General features: G+C 41.5%; 1 protein-coding gene across 1 annotated transcript; it reads right to left on the bottom strand.

The window, feature by feature from the left end:
* Positions 1-2,542: 2,542 nt before the first annotated feature.
* Positions 2,543-22,024, bottom strand: LOC135915915 (sterile alpha motif domain-containing protein 3-like). Its single transcript, XM_070533286.1, has 10 exons — positions 21,896-22,024; positions 20,696-20,806; positions 18,281-18,339; positions 17,973-18,167; positions 16,263-16,356; positions 15,104-15,265; positions 9,097-9,303; positions 7,696-7,831; positions 5,970-6,043; positions 2,543-3,091 (listed from the first exon to the last, which is right to left on the bottom strand). Exons 1-10 carry the CDS (start codon positions 22,022-22,024, stop codon positions 2,813-2,815), a joined length of 1,446 nt encoding a protein of 481 aa, XP_070389387.1. The 3' UTR covers positions 2,543-2,812.
* Positions 22,025-23,644: the final 1,620 nt, after the last annotated feature.

The raw sequence follows: 23,644 nt of genomic DNA, 5'->3' as shown, positions 1-23,644 counted from the left end.
TTTTGTGTTAATTTAAGAGTAAATAGGTGGAAATAAAGGCATTGTAGTTTACTCCCCCCTACTCCCCCCCCCGTTTCTGGGGCAGTAAATGGGAGTAATTTTTACATCCGAAATAAACCCCTCCAAAGCTTTTACTCACTGCTGGAAGCTCAAAATGCAGTCCCGAAAATGGAAGCCATTGGCTTGCATTCCCACGAGACTGCTTTTTGAGCACTTAGAAGTGGTTAAAAGCTTTGGAGGGCTTTGTTTCGGGCTGTTCAGACGCCAAGGTAGAAACTTCTTGGAGTTCCTCTTGTGCACTATGAAAGATTACATGCAAAGCAAGCACTCACAAAATATTTTATTAGAAATATCACATTTTATATATTGCAGTCCTGCAGTTCCTTCCAACAATGAGTACAAATGGTGACTAGACAGTTTGCACATGTTTAGAACAGTATTTTTAAAGATACAGGTAATGTAAAAAAAGTTCAGTGGACAGGAGACGGTCTTGCACAATAAAATAATAATGACAAACCTATGGCACAAACATAAGAAACCTGAACTTATCACATATTCAGCATTCACCACAAATATATACTTCGATCTAGTGACTAGAAAGCTTGCACAACGGCTAAAACAAAGAAATCCAGGCACTGTACAATGGTGCCAGTGGCCAGCAAAGAATGAAAAGGCACAAATTTAAGGAACTTATCACACACTTAAAATATATCAACATACGAAGCTTCAACCAGCTTATTAAACAATCCCTTTTCACCAGACCATGCCCAGCACTTTAGCATACGACTAGATTTGTGAAGCTGCCAAATTTAAGCCTTGTCAAATTGAAAGTATTGACGATTTTTGTCCCATTTATTACTTCACTTGATAGACCTCAACCGAATAAATAAATTATGGCATCTCAATTCCCCAAGTATGCAATAATTAATTGAATTACTTTTTATTAAGACTCAAAATGCATGCCAAGAGCAGTGCTGCTTCAGAGGTTGTAGCGATGAAACCAATTGCAATTTCATGGCACCAGATACTGCCAACGTGTATGCACACCACGGTCGTGGTGATTAAAGCCCAGTCCATTTAACACTCCACGGGACAAGAGGGAAGGGAGTGTCTCCCTGTATTTCCAAGAGAAGTGAACAATCAGAGGGGACAGTTTGGCAGCTTTCGGCGACACAATCAGTTCATGCCCTTCAATTCAATTAAACTACTACACACTGCCAACTTTACTTTTGGTGAAGTGACAAATAACCTTTTTCATGTCTGAGGCCTCTCTGCCAGAAGAGTGTTTTGGACGAGCCGTACAAAGGTGTTGTAATTATTAATTTGTAGCACTCTCATGGAACTGAGGCTTCGCACCATAAATATGGAGTCAGCAGCTACTTAAGAAGCCGGGACACCAAATTTTCGTGTCAGTACTCCTTTAACAATCTTGCATTGATGCCAGTCAGTGGTAGTCTGTGCGACTTAGTACAACAGAAATAAAAGTGAAAAACCTCAGCACTATATTGAGAGGTCAACTCATCCCACTTATTGAGCTGGAAGCTGAAACACAGCACAGGTGACCAACATTCCTGAGGGCTTTCTTGCACACCTGTGCTCATTACAAACATTTTGGTGTGCAAAAATAAATTGCCTATAATGTGACTGAATATAACATTTATCTACCGAAATAAATAATAATTAAAGGCACTTTTTAATACTCCTAAAGTCATATATAAAAAAGGTTTCACTAGGCCATTTGACCAAACATTCTTGAAGCCTGTTCATACTGAATCAAATTCGAATGGTGCATAACATAGGAGCCAGTACGTTAAAATTCGCTCACAGTATATCTGCTACTGTTGCTTTTGTGTATCAAGCTCAGCACCTTTACAACATAAAACACATGAGCTGTGCACTACTAGTCACTTTGATGCGCTGGCCACTGTATCTTAAACAAATGCACATTGCAGAAAAAAGCCGGCACATATTTTTAAAATAAACTGTGGCAAACAGCACAAAAAGAACTAGGAAAACAATTGTGTGCAAGGCAACAATATTACAAAACACAAGCAATAACTTAAGCTTGATGACCACATTATGATTGAAGTATTACAGTATTGAGGCAGTTTAACGTCCACTGTCTTTTTGCAACCCCTACTTGCCGAGAAGGCCCCGGTTTTCACTTCGCAGCTGAACCACTTCATATGCAGCAACAGCTGGCTGGTGAACTTAAAGTGAGGCACGGCATAAACATGACCACTTCAGGAGAAGATGCCATTGGCAGCACAGAGGATGCAGAAACATGGCGAAATGGTCAGCTGAGGCACATCTTGATGGACTGCGCACCCAACAATATCTTTAACACGAATGAGTCTGCGCTCTTCAAGCTGCTACTAGACAGAATGCCTGCATTCAATGACGAGACATGCACTGGCGGTAAGCATGCCAATGACAGGATTTCAGTTGCATTCGAAGTGAATAATTTCTTGTTATTGGGAAGTCAGCCATGCCAAAATGTTTGAAAAGCACCCAACTGCCATCTAGACTTGTCTACTGCAGCAATACAAAAGCATGGACTGCAAAGCTTTTTGAGGCGTACATGCGCCTCACTGACCACTATGTTGCAGCGAAGAACAGAATTGCAGTTATCCTAAATGCATCGGCGCACACCACACTAGATAACTTTGCAGCTGCGAAGTTAGCATTTCTGCTTCCTAACACATCAGATTGCCCAGCCCTTGGACCAAAGCATCATTTGGGCTGTGAAACTACACAAGAATCGGCTGCAAAGAAGTTTATTAGGCCATGAGTGTGGCCACTGGTTAGTAGCCTATGGCTCTTCCAGGGAGTCTGCATGGCCTCTGAAAAAATTGATTAGTTGAAGAGCTTTGACGCGCGGCTTTGTGTGCGTTAAGTTCAGAAATGCATGTTCTATGAATGTTAACATTTTGTGCGCCTTTCGTGGGTATTCCACATAAAACACCCAAAAGGATGCAAAGAGGCAGGCTACTCCCGAAAGCAGCGAGGAGACTTGAAACACTAGTTGCTTGTCGATGTGCAGTGCAAATCCTTCATCCTGCACCAGACACGGGGTCAGCGGGGCTTCTTCCTAAGGTTAAAAAAAGGAATGCTATTGTGTAATGTCTTTTAGAGTCAATAACGCTGAACCAACTACAAAAAAAAAACATTTTCGCTTTAGACCCACACGCGAGTAGTGGGTGTTTAAGAGAAAGCCAGACATGTCCAGTGACTATTGTTATCCTGATAAAAAAGACTTTCTTTCGTTTGTTTTTGCTGCCCAAGTGCTGAGGACAAAATTAGTTTTCAAGAAACATTTGGCTTCACAAAGAAAATATAAGCACCTAATGAGTTAAAGTACTTGTTGCAGATCTTCCCGAATTCACATTTTGGTTGGCTCCCAAAGCAAAGGATGGTGGGTACTGCTCTAAGAATACTTAGCAATAGACTACAGGTCAAAAGCCTCGATTCCGTTTTGTGCCGTAAAGGAACCTGCTACAAGCACATACAGACCGCATGTGTCGCAATGGTGGAACCATTTATTCAGCCACATTTCTCATTTTCCAATTCCAAAACTAAAATAATGCAACTTGTTTTTTAAGATTGCTTTAGTAAAGCTAATAAACTTATTTTAGAAAAGTCAGACTGCTTTTTTGAAGAGTATTTTATTATAAAGGTGATTTACTGATCTGGCCAAACTTGAGCACCTCTCGTGGGACATTTAGTGCTGTTGAGGGAAGAGATACTTGCTCGAAATTGAGGCAACTGACATGTAGTCTGTCGCTAAATATTCTTAGAGCTATACCTACAATACTTTTCTATTAGTACTTAACCAAATGTGGATTCGTAAAAATTTGCACAAGGCAGTTCTGGCTCACCAGGCAGTTCTATACTTTTGCATAGAAAACAATGGTCTCATTGTACATGACACTCAGACAACTGATTACAACTTTTTCATTAAGATTAAGATAGCCACCTCCATGCCCCCGACAAACATGCGGTACTTGAAGGGACACTAGAGGCAAATACTAAGTCAATGTAGATTGTCAAAATATAATTCCAGAAACCTCACTGCACTTGTTTCGTGCCAAGAAAAGATAAAATCATGTTTGAAGGGTTCGGATGCCTTTGGCGCAATTCATATAACCAGCCCGCAAGTGGCGACTTTGCATACGCAGTCACCGCCCTTTACTGCCATCGGTGAGTAAAACTGTGCCCAACAGACATCACGGTTTTCTGCAGAAAGCGCAAGCACGCAGCCAAGAACCAACAGAGCAAAGAGAGAGTGTTGGATTCGCTGCTGCATCTGCTCTTGGTCAAGTGGTGTGGATGTGGCATTTTCTGCTACTCGCAGTACGCCAGTTTCTTGAGCCAGCAAAACCAGCTCAGCACTACACGATAACTACTGGAATGTGAAAATACAGGCGATAGAGTGGAGAAAATGAAACCCTTCAACCACCCGCGTGGTTGTCAGGGCTTCCTTTTTCTAAATATGAAATAGAACTGGATATCTTTTTCATCTTACATTGCAATACAATTATCTATTACAAGTGGTTGATAACTAGTGAGAGTTATAATGAGTGCCGTTGTCATCAGGCTAGTACTTGAATGTCCTGGGGGAGTCTGATCGTCTCTTGCCCTTACGTAAATTTCTCGATTACTAAAGCTTCGTTCAAGATAACAGCGAGGCCTTAAATGTTCTTGAGCTCTAATTTATCATTTCAGCTTGACTTAATATTTGCCTTTAGTGTCCTTTAAAAGCATGATGCCTATTGGCAAAAGTATCCTGTGGCAGTTAGAGGAAATAAACAAAAGCATTAGGTTTTGGGCGAGTTGGTTGTACATGGCTCTTATTAGCGTTTTGCACGCACAAAGACGGGACGTCAAACAAAAAAGGGACACACAATATGCGCAAACTCAACTGGCTTTTATTGTGACAGCAACATATATAAACGCTTCCACAATCAGAAAAAAAATGAGATGGCAAGAAAACAAACAAAACCAGGTTTGCTGCAAAACTGCATAACCACATGTGCCGGCGAAACCAAACGTTGTCACTGTCATACATTTTCACCACCCAGAAACCTCACTTCCTTATCCCTTAATGCTACAGATGGGGCACTAACACAACTCTGATCATGCCAAAGAATTTCTCTGGCTTCAACTATCTCCCTGGTTAAGCAATTTATGTGAGAAAATAATATTGTGCATCTGTTAAAGATAGGATAACACCCATTGCATAACTTGCAGTGTTCTGCCATGTGGCCTTCAATGCCTTCCTTTACCTTGCGGTGATGTTCTGCTAGCCTCTAGTTTATGCATCGGCTGGTTTGACCGATATAACGCCCGATATAACACCGCACGAGTTCATTGCATGCAAAGAAAGTGTAGTATATTGGGTTCCCTTGACGTGCGGCAAGTGTTATATCGGTCAAACCAGCCGATACGTAAACGACGCTAGCAGAACATCACCGCAAGGTAAAGCAAGGCATCGAAGGCCACATGGCAGAACACTGCAAGTCATGCAATGGGTGTTATCCTATCTTTAAGAGATGCACGATATTATTTTCTCACATATATCGCTTATATCATATATATCACATATATTGCTTCTGGGCGGTGAAAAGGTATGACAGTGATGTTTGGTTTCACTAGTGGCTATGCAGTTTTGCACATGGTTTTGCTTGTTTTCTTGCCATCCCGTTTTTTTCTTTCCGATTGTGGAAGCGTATATATATGTCGCTGTCAGAATAAAAACCAGCTGAAGTTTGCGCATATTGTCCCTTCTTCGTTCGACGCCCCGTCCTTGCGTGCAAGTCTAATAAGAAATAAACAATCTGCTTTTAATTCCTGTGTACTCATTTTAATAGCCAAATGTAGCACACTGAAACACAAAGTGAACAGAAAGCCAATCAGAATGATAAATGCAACAGGAGCATCTTGATAGTCAGAATCCTACAGGCACTCACCTGCGTAATGATGCTATCTATGGGCTCCTTGCAGCGCTTTGCTACAAACTGCAGAACTGCCAGAACAGCATCCTCTGTTAAAAAAGAAATCAGATATTGTAGAATGCTTAGGAAACCTTTCACACCAAACAGCTTACAGCTTTTATATAGTGCCTCAGAGCCCTGCATGGGTAATTCATCTACTGTGATAAACACTTGAGGTACACATAACTAGTGAAATAACTTGTGCTTTAATCTTCCAATGGATGATTACCACCAGTAGCAATGACTGTGGGTCTAGTTTCGTCTGCTTGCTGCTCAATGAAACGGGAAGAAATGGTATGTGCTGAAAACTCGCGCGCTTGCTCCACCCTTAGAATTATGGCATATTTTAACATTTCTTTTAGATGCTTTCCCTCATGTTTCATGGTTTCGTAACATACTGCCAAATATTCCACATATCGAAACATACATACATCCTATTTTTTAACTGTAGAGAAAACTATGGTTACAACACTTCAGAATAAGATCACAAAGAATTCAGAACATCACATTAGACAACCACTAAACCACTCATCTCAAAAATGTTGGAGTGGCAGCAGTGTTCACAATGAACATACAACCAGAATTTTTTCAAAGGTTCCGTATTAGCAAAGTTACAGGCCTTTGCTACCCTCCTCACTGCACTCTGTTCTCTCTGCATATTCCCACCAACTCCATGCAGGGCAGCGAAAAGTAAGGGTTGTGACAACACCTTGCGTGCATTACAGCATGCAAAGGAGGGAGCAGAAAAGCCGGGAGAAGAGCACAAGATTCTTTTAAAAATTTTTGGGTTCTTCGCAGAGCATAGCATTGCTACATTCACAAAGATGGTCATTACAGAATGACTTATGCGATGTGCATGTTTATACAATGTGCAAAAAAAGCCAGAGGTGACTTAAGAGCCCTTTAACTAGCTCATTTAGGTTAACTCAGCTCTACGTTGGAGAACTGAGAAAGCACATAATAATTGCCCATTACTGGCTTAGGTAAGCAGCACAAATATAGTTGAGTAAGGTATACAAAAAACAACTTGCTTTATAACTCTTGACAAGTACAAGTAAAAAGAAATTCAAGGTTTCAATTCAACCAGCATTGCCGACTTTCTGATACCTGATACCAACCCCAGCACCACCGCAGTTGCCATCACCCCACAAAAAACAATTCCTGAACTCCCTTTAAGGGCAACACCGGCGATTTTTCTATGTCCACTGATTTTAATAAAATTTGGAATATGTGTTCTCTTTTGCCCTCTGAGTATCTGTACCAAACTATACGGCTGAAGATGAATTTTAAAGATTGGTTGCATTCTTGACTCGCGACTTTCTACTGGCCACTGTGTTTGTGACATCAGAGACAATACCGTCACTGTGGCTGGAATCCTCACTTAAATTGCCACTGCCTAGTTTGGAAACTCTGTAAGAGCTCCCTGTGTCAGGAGAAATGATCCGCTTGGCTTCTTTGGCGTTAGCACCACATGTACTGCATGTTTACATTATGGTGGTGTAGGATCTATTGTCACACGAAGCAGCTACCTATTTCGGTATCTCATTTATTGGTTATTTAAAATTACTGGTGAACTTCTAAGCAAACTAAATCACCCTACGGGTGACAGAACTGCCAATGCCATTTGAATATGACAATGTTACAATATGGTTAAAAAAATGCGAGTTGCCCTTTAAGAGCGTCATCATAGAAACATATTTACCGGATCCCACTTCGGAAAATGCCACAATCTCTTCTGGCTCTCCAAAGCTCAGAATAGTGTAACCAAGCTGCTTGCAGCCATTCTCCATTGCCTCCATCACGTTTCTTTGGAAAAGTAGGTCAAACTCCACGGGAAGCTGGAAAGAAAAGAAAGAATGTTCAAGAATTCTTTTATCTACTAGCAAACTAATGCAATAGCGAGAACCAATTGTGCAAGGACAGCCAAGGCAGCAGATGTCAAACACCTCTTAGAGCAGGCATCACATAGTAGTACATAAGCTTAGGAGCAAGCAACCAGCCAATAAACCTTCATACGGCATCAGCATACTGTCGAATTTAAAATTGCTTGTTAGTTACTACATAAGAAAACAGTCAACAAACCAAGAAAGCCAGGTAAATTATGGTTGATTCAAACGTAGAAGCGATAAGAAAAAGGGAAATGAAAGTGGACAAATAAACAAGTAGCAAATCGTCTTTTAGTCCACTTTTTTTGTAACTGCCTTATGAGTGGCATGTTTAAATAAGAAACAATTATTCACACATAGTTCATCTATATTCATTGAGTGTTTTCTTTTATAGCAGTAACTCACAATCAAGCACCTTGGGTCACTTCATTCTTCTCACTCATTGCATAGAAGAGTTCTCGACAGGCAGAATTAATGCCAAAGAAGGGCTTATCACCACATTATGTGCGCGGTGAACCAAAAAAAGTGAATGGTAGAATAGTCACTATTGTAGTCTTGAAGAAACGCACACATAACTTGGCTCCCTACTGTACCTGTTGTCCTTCGCTCCTTTCATTTGCCTTTTTGTTATACTTCCACATTTCAATCAAGCAATTAGTTTCCACTATGCTTTCTCTGCCTTCCCTGTTTTCTTCTTACACAACCAACAGCAATAAAGGCACCTTTCAATTAAGTCAACCGGTGAGTTGTAAGACATCTAAAACATTGCCTCTCCATATAAATTATGCCCATTGGGCGAATGGCAGTACCTTGAAGCTGTATGAACATGTATAAATCATTGGTATGTGACTGTACCACATCTTTGAAGACAAATGTGACTGGTGGAACACTGTATTAAAATTTTTTTAACCTTGTTTATAGCACTATGCTGATGCATATATTCTACACACTTCATATGCTGAGCATCTTATGGATGTGCTCTTGTGATTACTTTATCATTACAAAAGAGTTTGCTAAGCTTACTCATCCCAAAATACAACTCAGTTTTGTTATCCTATGTTATTTTGTCACTGCAATACACACACTTGTTTGCTTTGTCCTGAAAGAAAAATGCCAGAATTACTGACTGAAACACTTAAGCCGCTGCCTTAACCTAAAGCTAAGAACCCAGTAAAACAAAAACAAAAAAGATTACAAAAGCTCTTGCTAAAGCATACCGATGCCTCAGTTGCCAGAAAGGGGAACAGCAACAGAGCATCTGACAGCGTAAGGCTGCGAAGTTGATCATGCCTCTCTCTTGCTGTTGCAAGCAGCCTCGGCCTTACTGCCTCTTCATCTTGGCAGCCAGCATTGTCTTGTAGCCATTCATTGTGCAGCCTCAATGACTCGGCAGTTTCCCCATATGCTACAAGATGACTGCAATCCTGAAACACAAAGAAAATTAAGCCCTTTTTACAAGTTGTGAATGCGAAAGCACTAATGTCCAACTGAACGCCACTGAGTAGTCCTTCGAATTTGAACTATTGATGGGCAAGCGAGCGTGTTTATACGGTGTTTTCATTTGGCTTTACCGAGATGCAGTAACTGAAATGATGCAGCAAAACCACAAGAATGCGGTAAATGAGGTAAATATTTCTGAAGAGCAAGCCTGCAGCATTAACGAGAGGGTGGCAGGTCTTCTTGTGAAACTTAATAAGAGGTACAAAATGAAGATTGTACAGGTCTACGCCCCTACATCCAGTCATGATGACCAGGAAGTCGAAAGCTTCTATGAAGACGTGGAATCGGCGATGGGTAGAGTGAAAACTAAATACACTATACTGATGGGCGACTTCAATGCCAGGGTAGGCAAGAAGCAGGCCGGAGACAAGTCAGAGGAGAAATATGGCATATGCTCTAGGAATAGCAGGGGAGAGTTATTAGTAGAATTTGCAGAACAGAATAACACGTGGATAATGAATACCTTCTTCCGCAAGCGGGGTAGCCGAAAGTGGACGTGGAGGAGCCCGAACGGCGAGACTAGAAATGAAATAGACTTCATACTCTGCGCTAACCCTGGCATCATACAAGATGTGGACGTGCTCGGCAAGGTGCGCTGCAGTGACCACAGGATGGTAAGAACTCGAATTAGCCTAGACCTGAGGAGGGAACGGAAGAAACTGGTACATAACAAGCCGATTAATGAGTTAGCGGTAAGAGGGAAAATAGAGGAATTCCAGATCAAGCTACAGAACAGGTATTCGGCTTTAACTCAGGAAGAGGACCTTAGTGTTGAAGCAATGAACGACAATCTTGTGGGCATCGTTAAAGAGTGTGCAATGGAAGTCGGTGGTAACTCCGTTAGGCAGGATACCAGCAAACTATCGCAGGAGACGAAAGATCTGATCAAGAAACGCCAATGTATGAAAGCATCTAACCCTACAGCTAGAATAGCACTGGCAGAACTTTCGAAGTTAATCAACAAGCGTAAGACAGCTGACATAAGGAAGTATAATATAGATAGAATTGAACATGCTCTCAGGAATGGAGGAAGCCTAAAAACAGTGAAGAAGAAACTAGGAATTGGCAAGAATCAGATGTATGCGTTAAGAGACAAAGCCGGCAATATCATCACTAATATGGATGAAATAGTTCAAGTGGCTGAGGAGTTCTATAGAGATTTATACAGTACCAGTGGCACACACGACGATAATGGAAGAGACAATAGTCTAGACGAATTCAAAATCCCAAAGGTAACGCCGGAAGAAGTAAAGAAAGCCTTGGGAGATATGCAAAGGGTGAAGGCAGCTGGGGAAGATCAGGTAACAGCATATTTGTTGAAGGATGGTGGACATATTGTTCTAGAGAAACTGGCCACCCTGTATACGCAATGCCTCATGACCTCGAGCGTAGCGGAATCTTGGAAGAATGGTAACGTAATCCTAATCCATAAGAAAGGGGACACCAAAGACTTGAAAAATTATAGACCGATCAGCTTACTGTCCGTTGCGTACAAACTATTTACTAAAGTAATCGCAAATAGAATCAGGAGCACCTTAGACTTCTGTCAAGCAAAGGACCAGGCAGGATTCTGTAAAGGTTACTCAACAATAGATCATAATCACACTATCAATCAGGTGATAGAGAAATGTGCGGAATATTACCAACCCTTATATATAGCTTTCATTGATTACGAGAAAGCGTTTGATTCTGTCGAAACCTCAACAGTCGTGGAGGCATTACGGAATCAAGGTGTAGACGAGCCGTATGTAAAAATACTAAAAGATATCTATAGCGGCTCCACAGCCACCGTAGTCCTCCATAAAGCAAGCAACAAAATCGCAATAAAGAAAGGCGTCAGGCAGGGAGATACGATATCTCCAATGCTATTCACAGCGTGTTTACAGGAGGTATTCAGAGACCTGGATTGGGAAGAATTGGGGATAAAAGTTAATGGAGAATACCTTAGTAACTTGCGATTCGCTGATGATATTGCCTTCCTTAGTAACTCAGGGGACCAATTGCAATGCATGCTCACTGACCTGGAGAGGCAAAGCAGAAGTGTGGGTCTAAAAATTAATCTGCAGAAAACTAAAGTAATGCTTAACAGTCTCGGAAGAGAACAGCAATTTACAATAGGCAGCGAGGCACTGGAAGTCGTAAGGGAATACATCTGCTTAGGGCAGGTAGTGACGGCGGATCCGGATCATGAGACAGAAATAATCAGAATAAGAATGGGCTGGGGTGCATTTGGCAGGCATTCTCAGATCATGAACAGCAGGTTGCCATTATCCCTCAAGAGAAAAGTATATAATAGCTGTGTCTTACCAGTACTCACCTACGGGGCAGAAACCTGGAGGCTTACGAAAAGGGTTCTACTCAAATTGAGGACGACGCAACGAGCTATGGAAAGAAGAATGATAGGTGTAATGTTAAGGGATAAGAAGAGCAGATTGGGTGAGGGAACAAACGCGAGTTAATGACATCTTAGTTGAAATCAAGAAAAAGAAATGGGCATGGGCAGGACATGTAATGAGGAGGGAAGATAACCGATGGTCATTAAGGGTTACGGACTGGATCCCAAGGGACGGGAAGCGTAGCAGGGGGAGGCAGAAAGTTAGGTGGGCGGATGAGATTAAGAAGTTTGCAGGCACAGCATGGCCACAATTAGTACATGACCGGGGTTGTTGAAGTATGGGAGAGGCCTTTGCCCTGCAGTGGGCGTAACCAGGCTGATGATGATATACGTGTAATCTTGCCTTACTTAACCCTTTTAATGGCCCCTTCCCCTTTCTTTCTGACTGCTCCTCCATCCCTTTGGGTCTTTTTCATGTATGTTACAGCAGACATTGCATGCTACAGCTTACTTTGTCGTCACTTTCTCCCAATTCAGAACTTTGAAAAAGTTCCCTAATTCCAATACCTGTCAAACTGCAGATTCCACACTGGCTTGGCATGGCTTCCCTGTCAATCCTCAGCTCATGTCAATTTTTTTTCTTTGCATATAGGTTCAGCAAACAATTCATGCCACATAGCTGGTTCTTCGTTGTCCCTTTATCTGATTATTCAACAGTTTATATGTTGATTCTTTAGCCTGTCAATGTGCAAATGGACCTGCTATATTCACTCACCCTGGCTTCCCTGCCGAGACACAGCACCAGAACACAGGCCACAGGCACGTGCCCCACCTACTGTCAGAAGTTTAACTTACAAATTTTGTGTGTTTAAATTAACTCTCTACAGATGGAACAGTGGGTATGCTGTTTTGAATACAAGCTGAGCAATCAATAATGGTGCATATGCTGCATTTATCAGTGCCCCGCAGCCTCTGCTTTAGTGTCGTACTGCGATATGGCATAAGTGTTTTAAACGCAAGCCCGAGTGATGTGTATGCCAATGGTAAATCTGATGAAAATTCTATTTAGGTTTAATTATTGCTTCCATATGTTACATGGACTAAGAAGCAACGTGCAGCAATACAGAAGGAACCCGAATGCTTTTCAATAGATGCAGCTAATAGTTGCTAATCTTTCACTCAAAAGTCAAAGAACAGCAGCTGACTAGAGATGCATGAAATCTGTTTTGGTCATCATGTGAACCAAACTTACACTAAAACAAATGGCTCCAACTCAAACTTAATTTTTATTTCTGTGGTGTGTATGTATAAGAAAACACCTGCAGTCCTTCAGCATCACTGTAGACTGCTTTTTAGTTCATGGAACAAATGGAAGCCATCATAAGACCTGACATGCAACTTTTTAAGAGATGCCAATGGTCACCATAGCCTATACATTATTCATGGCTTTCTTTTGCACTCAGAACAAGATAACGCACTATGCTTTTGCATATAACATAACTGATCGCAGTAGATAACCTTGGGGAAATGTGAATGACAATGAACATGATTGATTTTTTTTTAATTTGCATGCACAAACTCACTTTCGAAGTTTCCGTTTTTTTCAAATTTTGCCACTAACATAGAGAATAACTGCATGTAAGACAAAATACACTTGGCTGCCTGTTTAGCATGTAGCAAAGTATGCACAGGCTGAATTCGTAAAGAAGCTTACTGTTATGAGACATACTGAAGGATAACCAAAAATGTCCTTTCTTGCCCCTCTCGTTGAAAAGCTAGGTTCACCCTTTCTTGTTCATGCTATAGGCTTGTGCAAACAACTAAATTTATTTTATTTCATTGAACAACGTTCTGCAAATAAAGTATAAATTATGAAATCATAAATATATTTTTTTCCCTCTCTAAGTTGGAACATTACGCGATTTGTACGCTGCGTTTTCTTTGTGTCAGTTACAATTTTCAGGATTCCCGTGTGAAAGGTCTTTCAGTTCTGTCAGCAAAAGGCGTCACTTGCTAAACCACCTGCAACATAAAGATGTTGCACTATTACTGCTTAGATCTTTGCAATTGCACTTCCTTTATTTTGGTATCATTGTGTAGAGGAGAGAAGCCATTACTCTATCATGCATGTGTTCCGTGCAAGCCCCCTCCCTCATTTCCCTGTGACGTCCGGTTTTATACACTGCCTGGAAATACTGGCTTCATGATACTACAGTCACCGACTGATTTCTCGGACTTGCAGTCCAAAAATTCGGACACGCTCGATTATTCGGTCTGCTTCGCGGCACGGCCATTCTCCCCATAGTCCATAATGTATAATTAATACAACTGCCGAAAGTTCAAACACCTTGCAACCTCTCGTCTGATTTTTCGGACACTCCTTGAGCCAAGTCGATTGAGAGCACCATGCACAGACTCTGACCAGTGCATGGTTCGACTTGCTGAATGCCATATTTGTTTTGAACGGAGCTTCCTTGCTGCCCCATGAAGTGGCTACTGCAAATCCCCGCTCATCATCATCGTTTCTGCCTGCTTCTATAGAGTGGCTACAGCAGTTCCGGTCTCAGCTTAGTAAGCCATGTCAAGATAATTTAGCAGCTGATTTGTTTCTTCTTTGTGCACGACGGTGAGAATAGGTTACGTTTTTCGTTTGTCCAACTGGTGTCAGCATGGTGGTGTTTGCTTTGTATGCTGTGTAGAAGTGATCATCCAACGCGGCATAGGGAAACATCACATTAAGTGTCTAATGGCGCCGACAGTGCCCGCGCAGACTGCGCTGGGGAATGCCGGCAAGCGGGTGCCGGGAGGCCTAGGACTTGTCGCCTTCAGATGTGCTCCCTACTGACACCGAAAATCTCCTGCCCAGACCTGCGCAATAGTTGCATTGCGATTCTGGACACCATCTCATTTGGCAGTTTCACAGGTGCTAACACTGCTGTACTGACGTGTGCAGAGCTCGACGACGACAAGATCATTCGTCAGGTTTCTGCTACACCACCGGACGACTCCGAGTACAAGCAGTGACTCCGAGTACAAGCAGTGACTGTGCTTTCAGCTGCCTATAGTGACCGTACGACCCTCTCAGAGATTTAAGCATATCTGATTGCGTGTACATGGAACAGCGTGCAATGGCACATTCACAATTTCTTCAAGCCTACTGCCAAGCCTGAATAAGTGCGTGGAAATGAGACTTCTTTTTTCCTTAATGTGCTTTTTCGGACATTTCCGCAGTCCCCGTGAGGTCCGAATAAACGGTCGGCGACTGTATACTGTCCTAGGTCTGTCACTTTCAGTTTTTCAAGCAATTTACAGCTCCACAAAATGGCAGTGCACTTGCTCGACCATAGTACTGTTGGAAAATGTCGGAAAGCTTTTCAGCTGCAACTCACAAAAAGGCGGCATAACTTCTTGTTTGTAGCTTCACCAGAAGCCACCTGCTGTTTCCGCTTGACCAGGAAGTGCCTTTTTTTTGCCAACATTTCTTCGGAGCAATTCTCTGCCTTCTTACGCATGTTCTTGAATTTGTTTCTTAATGCCATGACCCACGAGTCCTGTGAAGAATTGGAAACATATCACTACTGTTAAAAGTACTTAGAAGTTTATTGGTATTGCCTGTATACACATAGAAGTATGACCATAATTGCAGTTTGTTTTATGCATCGAACATAATTGCTTATTAACAGAAGGTCCGGCCATAAAGTTTGCAACATCCACGCCATAAACTTGGAATAGGCATAACAACATAAAAGTTAGCGTACGTCTAGTTCCAGCGGAATATATGTATATATATATATATATATATATATATATATATATATATATATATATATATATATATATATATATATATATATATATATATATATATATAATGCTGCAGAACACCCATAGGGCATCAAAACAATGATGGCAGCATGCATTATAAAGCTGGTAGAAGCCCCAACAGTGATCCACTTTTTGCATTTAAACGGACCTAATGCCATGAAAACATGCCAACCTGGCTGCAGTGTACAATAACAATGCTGCAGCCTATGACGTGAAATGGTGCAAGCAATTTGAATGCAGTCAAACAGGCCACAACGGTAAAAAATGAAGTGGCCAACTGTTGCTACTTGATGAATCATAAGTTGATGCCGTATCGCTTGATGATAGGCAGATAGCTGCTGAACAAATGGTGCAACAGTTTAATTTGATGCTGGGCTCAGATTAAACTCCCAGATGAGTCCTGTCACTTATTTCTTTTCCTTCATGACCATACTCCATGACAAACTATGAACACTGTTTGTAAAAGCTTATCTGTAGCAAAGGAGAAGTTTTGGATGAACTGAAACATACACGTCATTATTAGCACAAAGTAAAACACCAGACAACATAAAGTTTATCCCTTTGATCATCTCTACATGACCACGAGAATCAACAGCCATAATATAACATGGCAGCTCAGAAGTGCAGATACATGGTGCAGTCGAATTGTCCATATGAGGTAGAAATTATATTTCTTTCTTAGAAATGTAAATATGGCGACAGTATGGGATGTATGAAACTTACCAGGCCATTTCCGCTGCCAACTCTGTCAGCAAGGTGTGGGTATGCACTGACAAGCCTCTCAGCAGCTACGCGGTACAACTGTCTAGAAGGGTACCTGTACATCAGGTGAAATAATCATACAATTAATAAATGGGCAATTTTGTATTCTTTTTCCCAAGAAAAACCAGTGCAAAATATTTGCCAGTTTTAATTAAATGCTAATCTTAAGTATAATAAATGCAAAATACACATGGAAGTGATCTCAAAGACTAAAAACATTTTTCGTCTTTGTACTTCTGTCTACACACGAGTTTTGTGGAGCTGCGTCTGCTGTGCACTGTGGGAGATCACACCATAGCTATGTAGCAGCATGGCATAGATACTACAGCCACGACAGGGTGCTGCAATGTGTCCTCTCACCAGTGCAATGCTCTGACAACTGTGTTCTGATTAGCCTCTGTGAATGACATAGCTTAAGCACAAGTGCCCATCTCGCATTGAGAGTGCGTCATGCACGGCTGAACCAAAAGTAGCATCACAAAAAATATTTTTAAATTCCCAAATTTTGCGCGAGGCCTTGTTAGCCCCCCGTGTAGCTTCTGGCATGCTAGTGGACATGAAAGGAGAGAGAAAACTGCATCAGTGCAATAATACCTCTAACTCTACTTATGCTTGATGTACACAACAAATTTTGAGGCACAAGATTTGCTAGGCAACATACTTTACAGCAGTGGGCAGGACATGTAATGAGGGAAGATAACCGATGGTCATTAAGGGTTACGGACTGGATTCCAAGGGAAGGGAAGCGTAGCAGGGGGCAGCAGAAAATTAGGTGGGCGGATGAGATTAAGAAGTTTGCAGGCACAACATGGCCACAATTAGTACATGACCGGGGTAGTTGGAGAAGTATGGGTGAGGCCTTTGCCCTGCAGTGGGCGTAACCAGGCTGATGATACTTTACAGCGACATCATTCTACAATTAGTTAGAAAAGTGTTTTAGGGCCCCTTGAGCACCAATTCGGAATTTTTTCCACTCTGAAATCTGCACTTGATGCTGCAATTAGTAGTTACAAGCACTTTAAAAAACTGAGTGCCAATTGGTGTTGACACATTCTGGACCAGGTGAAGTGGGTGCCATCGCAGCATTGTCATGTTGCTACATCAGTGCCCCCCTCCTCTTTGTGGCCTGCTGGTTGCCAGTGTCCACTCAGGATGTAGCAGAGGTCATAGGGTGATGTTATCTCGTAAAGGAGGGCAGTTACCTCAAGGAGGGCAAGCAAGCTAGAACATTTCGCAGACTTAAGACCGAATTCTGGGCTCATCATAACAGAAGCAAGGTTTGGGTACGGGTTAGCTGGTATTCCATGGTATCAATCGTCACTTACAGCGCATACATAGACGAGGGACAAAAACGAGGGACAGGGCTTGTCTACGTCATCCTTTTTGTCCCTCGTCTATGTATGCGCTGTACGTGACAATTGATATCATCATAACAGTGTTAAATGGTGCACTAATACTTTTAGATAGATTCTGCTTTCTTTGGAAGCATTTCTGTGTCCTGGCACTACAGCAAGCAGAAAAAGTTATCACACAGGTAGTGTATTCTGTGCAACTATATCACGACCAACATCTTATGGCAACGCTGAACACTTATGATGAAAGGTTGAGTCATTGAGTAGTCAAAATACCGAATTAAAGCTGAAAGCAATAGAAGCATAATGGAGCGCTCACCAAGCTATCTTGAAGCAAGCTGCAAACAGTTTGTTTATAATGGCACGTCGCACTGCACAATTAATTGGGACCTTTCTACGAAGCACTTCCTCGTAATGGTCAAAAGAGGGTAGTACAAAATCTAAGTAGTCCTTCTCCTTCTCCAACGGCACAGACTGTACATGCTGCACCTCCTCTGCACATTCTGTAACAGCACTGCAAGGCAATATACAGATTGCTTTATATAGCTAAGTAACCAAAAAAATAGTAATAAGAAACACTAACATCCCAAAATGTGTGGTTTTTCCCTTTCGGTACTAATAATTTACCTAGACTGAGTCATTTCCGTGTTGCTTCCACCTCGAACAGCAAACGCAGGGCCTGCACGCTGCGAGATGCACATATATTTAACTTTTCAAACGGAAAACATGAGGCAGTGCAATGTAGCTTAATGAATGAATTGTCAAGACAGCAAAGTAACTGTTTTAACTGTGCACACCCCAACCACTTCCAAGTCAAGGTCTTCATAGTGGGTGTTCATTACGCATATACCCATTAAATATACTTCCACTTCGAACCTATATTTACAGCTCAAGTGAGCTATTTATAGAACAAGGCTGAGCTTATATAGCAAGGACATGTAGAATATTGCGAGCTACGCACATAGTCAATATATGGAAACGCATTAGGCAAGTCTGGAGGCACTGTGACTGCTCTTGTTTGTCCACGCTACATGTAAGTATTCATAAGGTGAATGCTCTGTTAATACTGCAGTTAAAACAGAATACTACAATTTTCTGATAACCTATTATTTCTCATGACTATATTATACTATATTATTTCAATTAACATGCCTTAATTGCAAACCATTGAAACTGCTATGATGTATGTACAATTTCCTTTCCATTCTTGGACCTTTCATGCGGTTTGCTAACACTATTTATTTTTATTTTAACAATCTTTTTCACTGGACGCCTGCACATCGGTGTAACAGCCAGATAACAGTCCTGAAATTTCTGTAATTTTTTTCAATATCCTTATACTGTAATCATGCTATGAAGCCTGGATTACTTCAGTAAAAGTAAATTCATGTTATACATTCATGCAACCAGTTGAAAGTATGCATGGCTTCAGACACGAAACTGTCTGCAAGTGAAGGGATCATAAGCAGATATGCTGGTTCCATTTAAAAGAAACTATGCAGATCCCACGTACAGTGGGAATCGAAGTCATGCGATGCATTTTGTAGGTAGCTGGCTATAGCGTCGACCCTGCGGTGGTGTGCCTCCACCAGCTCCTTGACTCTCTCAATTACTTGACGCTCATTGTGGAGTTCAGACAAGCTGGGGGTCAGAAAGAACGTGGGCTTGCCTCGTTGCTCAATCATGGCAAACACATCCCCTTTTCTCTGCACCAAGTAGTACCTCTGTGGTACACGATCCTAGAGCTGCTCAAGTGAACTTCTAAAGAGCGCAATGTACAAGTTCATGCATTTCCTGGACGAAGCTTCAGTTTTCCAAGAGCTTCTTTGTGTGCAGGAGCTGATAGCGTGCATGAGGGGGAAAACTTGCTATCAATTTGCTGTTCGTGCAAAGGCAGCCACCATGCGCTGTTCTGCAGCCGACATACCAGTATCTTGCGCAGGTCGTCTGGTTCAGCACAGGTAGTAAATGAGAATCAGATGCGAGAGTCGGATAATGCAGCTCGACTGACAGTAATGTTGTGACCACACGGCAGCGAGACCGTGAGCACATACCCAGCAGCTCAAGTTGGTTGACACCACCAGCCCCACCGAAATAGAAGCTAGATAGGTAGATAGACACACTCAATGCGGCCAAAGTTCGCAAAGAATGCTTCACATTTAAAAAAAAAAGAATGACGTACGACAGAAACCCTATGTAGTGAAACCCACTCATCATTCTGCATTCCCAATTTACGAGGCAGGTTAACGGCATCGCTCTTACTCTTCAATGTTGCTAGCATGGGGGCAATGTGTTTTAGGGTGGCTCAGATAAAAAAAAATGCTTATTAAATTTTCCTGCACCTTTGGAAGCAACTGCTGGAGGTATAAACACTTCTGAGGACGAGTTTATTGTTGCATCATAAAAATCTCTGTCCTTAAAAATCACCTGTCAGTCCTTTGAAAAATTAATTGTGCCTAAACAGCTTTCTGTTTTGCAAAACTGCAATGTAGAAAGCCTGGCATTTTCCAATGCCTGATACAGCTTTAAGGTGTCCAGGCAGCAAGCGAGGCAGAAAGCTGAGTGAAGAGGGCACAGGATTCTTTGAAGTATTTCTTTGGCTATTTGCGAAACATAGCTATTAGAAGAGAACTGCAAATTGAGACAAATACACAGAGAAAGGCAAGACAAGTGCCATGTTTTGCATGTCCTCTGTGTATGCGCACCATTTTGCACACTTCATCTAATGGATACAAAATGCTGGCAAACAAGACATTGTCATCTACTAAAAAATGTGATTTTCTATACAACCTCAACATGTTTATTTTTTAACATTCTTACATGTACCTTACAAACAACTGCTGATATGTGTGCAAGCTTTATCAGTTTTAGTGTGCTGCAATCCCTGCTGCCTCTTACTAGTGCACTCTAGCCTTCTTTAATGGTTCTCCATCCTAGCTTGCTGGCTGCTCTCCTGAAAGTTATGTACCAACTATCAAACCATTAAACAATTATGACCCTTTTCACTTGATGCCAACTACGCCAACCTGTAACCGTACTCACATTCATTTCAGGGGCTATCCTCCGTGCCAATCTTATTTTGGCCTTGTTTTGGATGTTGCTGTGCATATCCAAGTCAACGTAATCTTCAAGCTCCTCGTCGTACATCTGGACCTGGCAGATAAATTTAACATTATAATGAAGAGACGAGCCTTCCGAGGTGATAGGTCCATGTTCACAAACAGTCTAATATGATCAAGGGGGAATGTATACAATGCCGCAGCGAAAATTCAAGAGCTCCAAAATTAGACACATGTGCAAGATCAAATGTGGGACAAAGTTATCTGTATAAAGTTTGTGCTGTTAACATGTGCTAGAAATCATGCAACCAAAGCCCACCCAACAGCACAATAATTTGGATAATGCTGGAGTTGAAATTCAAGTAAAGAATGCTCTGTTTACACACTCGTAAACACATTGCTGCAAGCTTATGAAAGAGCAAAATGAAAATACGTAATGCGAAAGTATGCTAGTGTATAAACTATCCTAAGCCGCAACAAGACTTCGCGCGCCTGAGTAATAAGTTACTAAGCGTAATTACGCATATAACTGCGCAGGTTACTCCTTATAGTTGTCATTCAAAATAAGAGGAATATTGTAAGAAACGCCACAAGTTAGAAAAGCTCAAGGAATGAAGGAGAATAAAATGAAGTCCGCATAAATCAGGTGTTCCGCTTTACACTACAAAAAGCTTAACTTTGAAAGATAATTTCGCTTTGGCAGCACATACTGTCTTCCATTGAGTATATCAGATATACCGTGGTGCTTTGAAATAGTCAGCCCTAGAAATAATTCAACTGGGACACAACGACCCGCAAAGCGCGCCAACAGTTTGCCAGTAAGCGCGAACCGCGCTTGTGAGTAGCGCGCCTTCACGACGAACTTCTCCGTCAGTTTGGAGCCGCAAGTAATTCAACAAAAAGCCTCTTAAAGCGACAATTTCGAGTTGTATTATATAGCAAACGGGTCAGGAATTAACGTTTCGCGGGCCACACTGGAAAAGCGCGCCATCACAGTTATGCCAACATTGCAGCAATTTTAACAGAGCCGGCGTCTAGCAATACACAAAAGTTAAATTAATATTACTTCCATGATCTGTCAGCGCAACGAACTATACAGGCAAAGTTCTTGCGGTGATAGATCAGGAACATATTCTAACTCGCCCAGTTCCCGCTACTTGTATAGTACATTAAAATTACTTACCAGAGTGGTGTCATTGATGTCGGTCAGAGAGCGTAAAGCAAACAGCAATTCGGCGTAGGCGCCGTTTGGCAGCGAAATCTTCTTTCTTTGGCCATCCTCCAGGATAACGAGGCAAACTGTGCCTGCCATAACTGTACGACTGCACTGAAAAGTGCGCGAGGAAGTGGCGGGCACCAGCACGAACCGAAAGAGGCGCCTAAAGTTCCTATATCTAACGCAAAAAATATCAAGGGACTTGGCATATAGGCGCCAAACCGCGAAATGACGCTACCACAGCGCCGCCTGCGAGAAGTATCGCAATCCGAAACTGGTGTTTTGGTTTCGATTGTCGTTTTTATAATTTCAAGTGTCGTCTGCCTTTGAACTTATGGGTCAAGTTATTTGTTGAAATTGTCGTTGATGGCCTCTTTCCGTAATTCTTCCCTTTGTTAGTTCGGGCCAAACTCTGATTCCGCATGTTTAAATGCATGTAAAACGCAGAAATGCTTTTCTGCGATAACCACCGGGTCGATCTTAATGAAATTTATTAAATTTGAGAGAAAAAAGTTAGAAAATAGTGACTATTGGAAGCAAAATTGTAATGTAGGGCCTGATATTTATTTGTTTTTATTTTCAAAAATTGGTCAACTTGAAAATTTTACAAATGTAATTAATCACTTAAGCAATTAATGATCCCGTCAAGTAATCAACGAACGGTCATTTGATTCGTTAATTATGATTTAATTCGTTGATTATTGTCAATGATTCGTTAATTAAGTAATTAATTAAACTTAACTTTGTTAACCGGGCGGCCAGTTGAGCTGACGTTAATTCTTGCTGCGTTCAGTTCAGACAAAAAAGCACGACGTACATGATGTAGAATCTATTGGTACAGCAGCGTATCGAAATTTCCGTTGTTACAGCACGCAGTAACGATCGACGGCATCGTATATCGATGTGATTCTGTGCTGCGTGATTGCCGAGTTCTCGCACGTAAATGTGAGGGATGGAGGGTAAGTTAGATGCAGTGGTTCATAAACATTTCATTGGTTTCTTGTGGGGCTCTCTGCACGTGCAGTGCAGCACCTGTCGGTCGGCATATGAGAAAGAGGGGGGGGGGTCGTCTTGATCTTTTTGTTTATATACTACAAATAACATTCTTGTTTGTCATTCTCTTTATCCGACTCTTGGCGTTGAAATGACTCCAAGATAGTGAGTTTTTTTTATATGTATATCAACTTCCACATCTGCAAATGGCATCCCAGTATTAAAAAGCAAGAATTGCTCGAACGAATTGGAAATTTCCATTCGGAACTAATTAGATATTTGCAATTCTGCTTTAGGAAGCCCATTGGAAAAATCCAACAAGAACAACTCGACCAATTTTTTTTTTAACACAGTCGAACCCAATTGGCCTCTGAATTGGACTCTTTGGGACCATCATGGAAAAAAAGTTGGAAAAGAAATGAAACCCAGATTGGCCCTCACATCAACATAATACCGATATACTCGAAACTCATTTCGAGAAGCATGCTCATGCATGAACACACACTGTGACAATTCTCTTCGCTGACAACCAATATTCACCATTTCACTATATGAGAGAGATGTCAGGTGCTATATATGTAAGCAATAATTAATTGACAAAGTGATGCCAGTGGTTCATGAGAAATAGGTAAAATTTCAAGATAGATATTTATCTTGATGGAAAGCTGAATTGTTCTATCCAATGATCACACCAAAATACAAAGATCTTCTACTTGAAAACTA

The sequence above is a fragment of the Dermacentor albipictus genome, chromosome 2, assembly GCF_038994185.2.
Source record: "Dermacentor albipictus isolate Rhodes 1998 colony chromosome 2, USDA_Dalb.pri_finalv2, whole genome shotgun sequence".
NCBI classification, from domain to species: Eukaryota; Metazoa; Arthropoda; class Arachnida; order Ixodida; family Ixodidae; genus Dermacentor; species Dermacentor albipictus.
The sequence above is the reverse complement of the archived record's forward strand: the minus strand, read 5'-3'. Positions and strand labels throughout refer to the sequence as shown.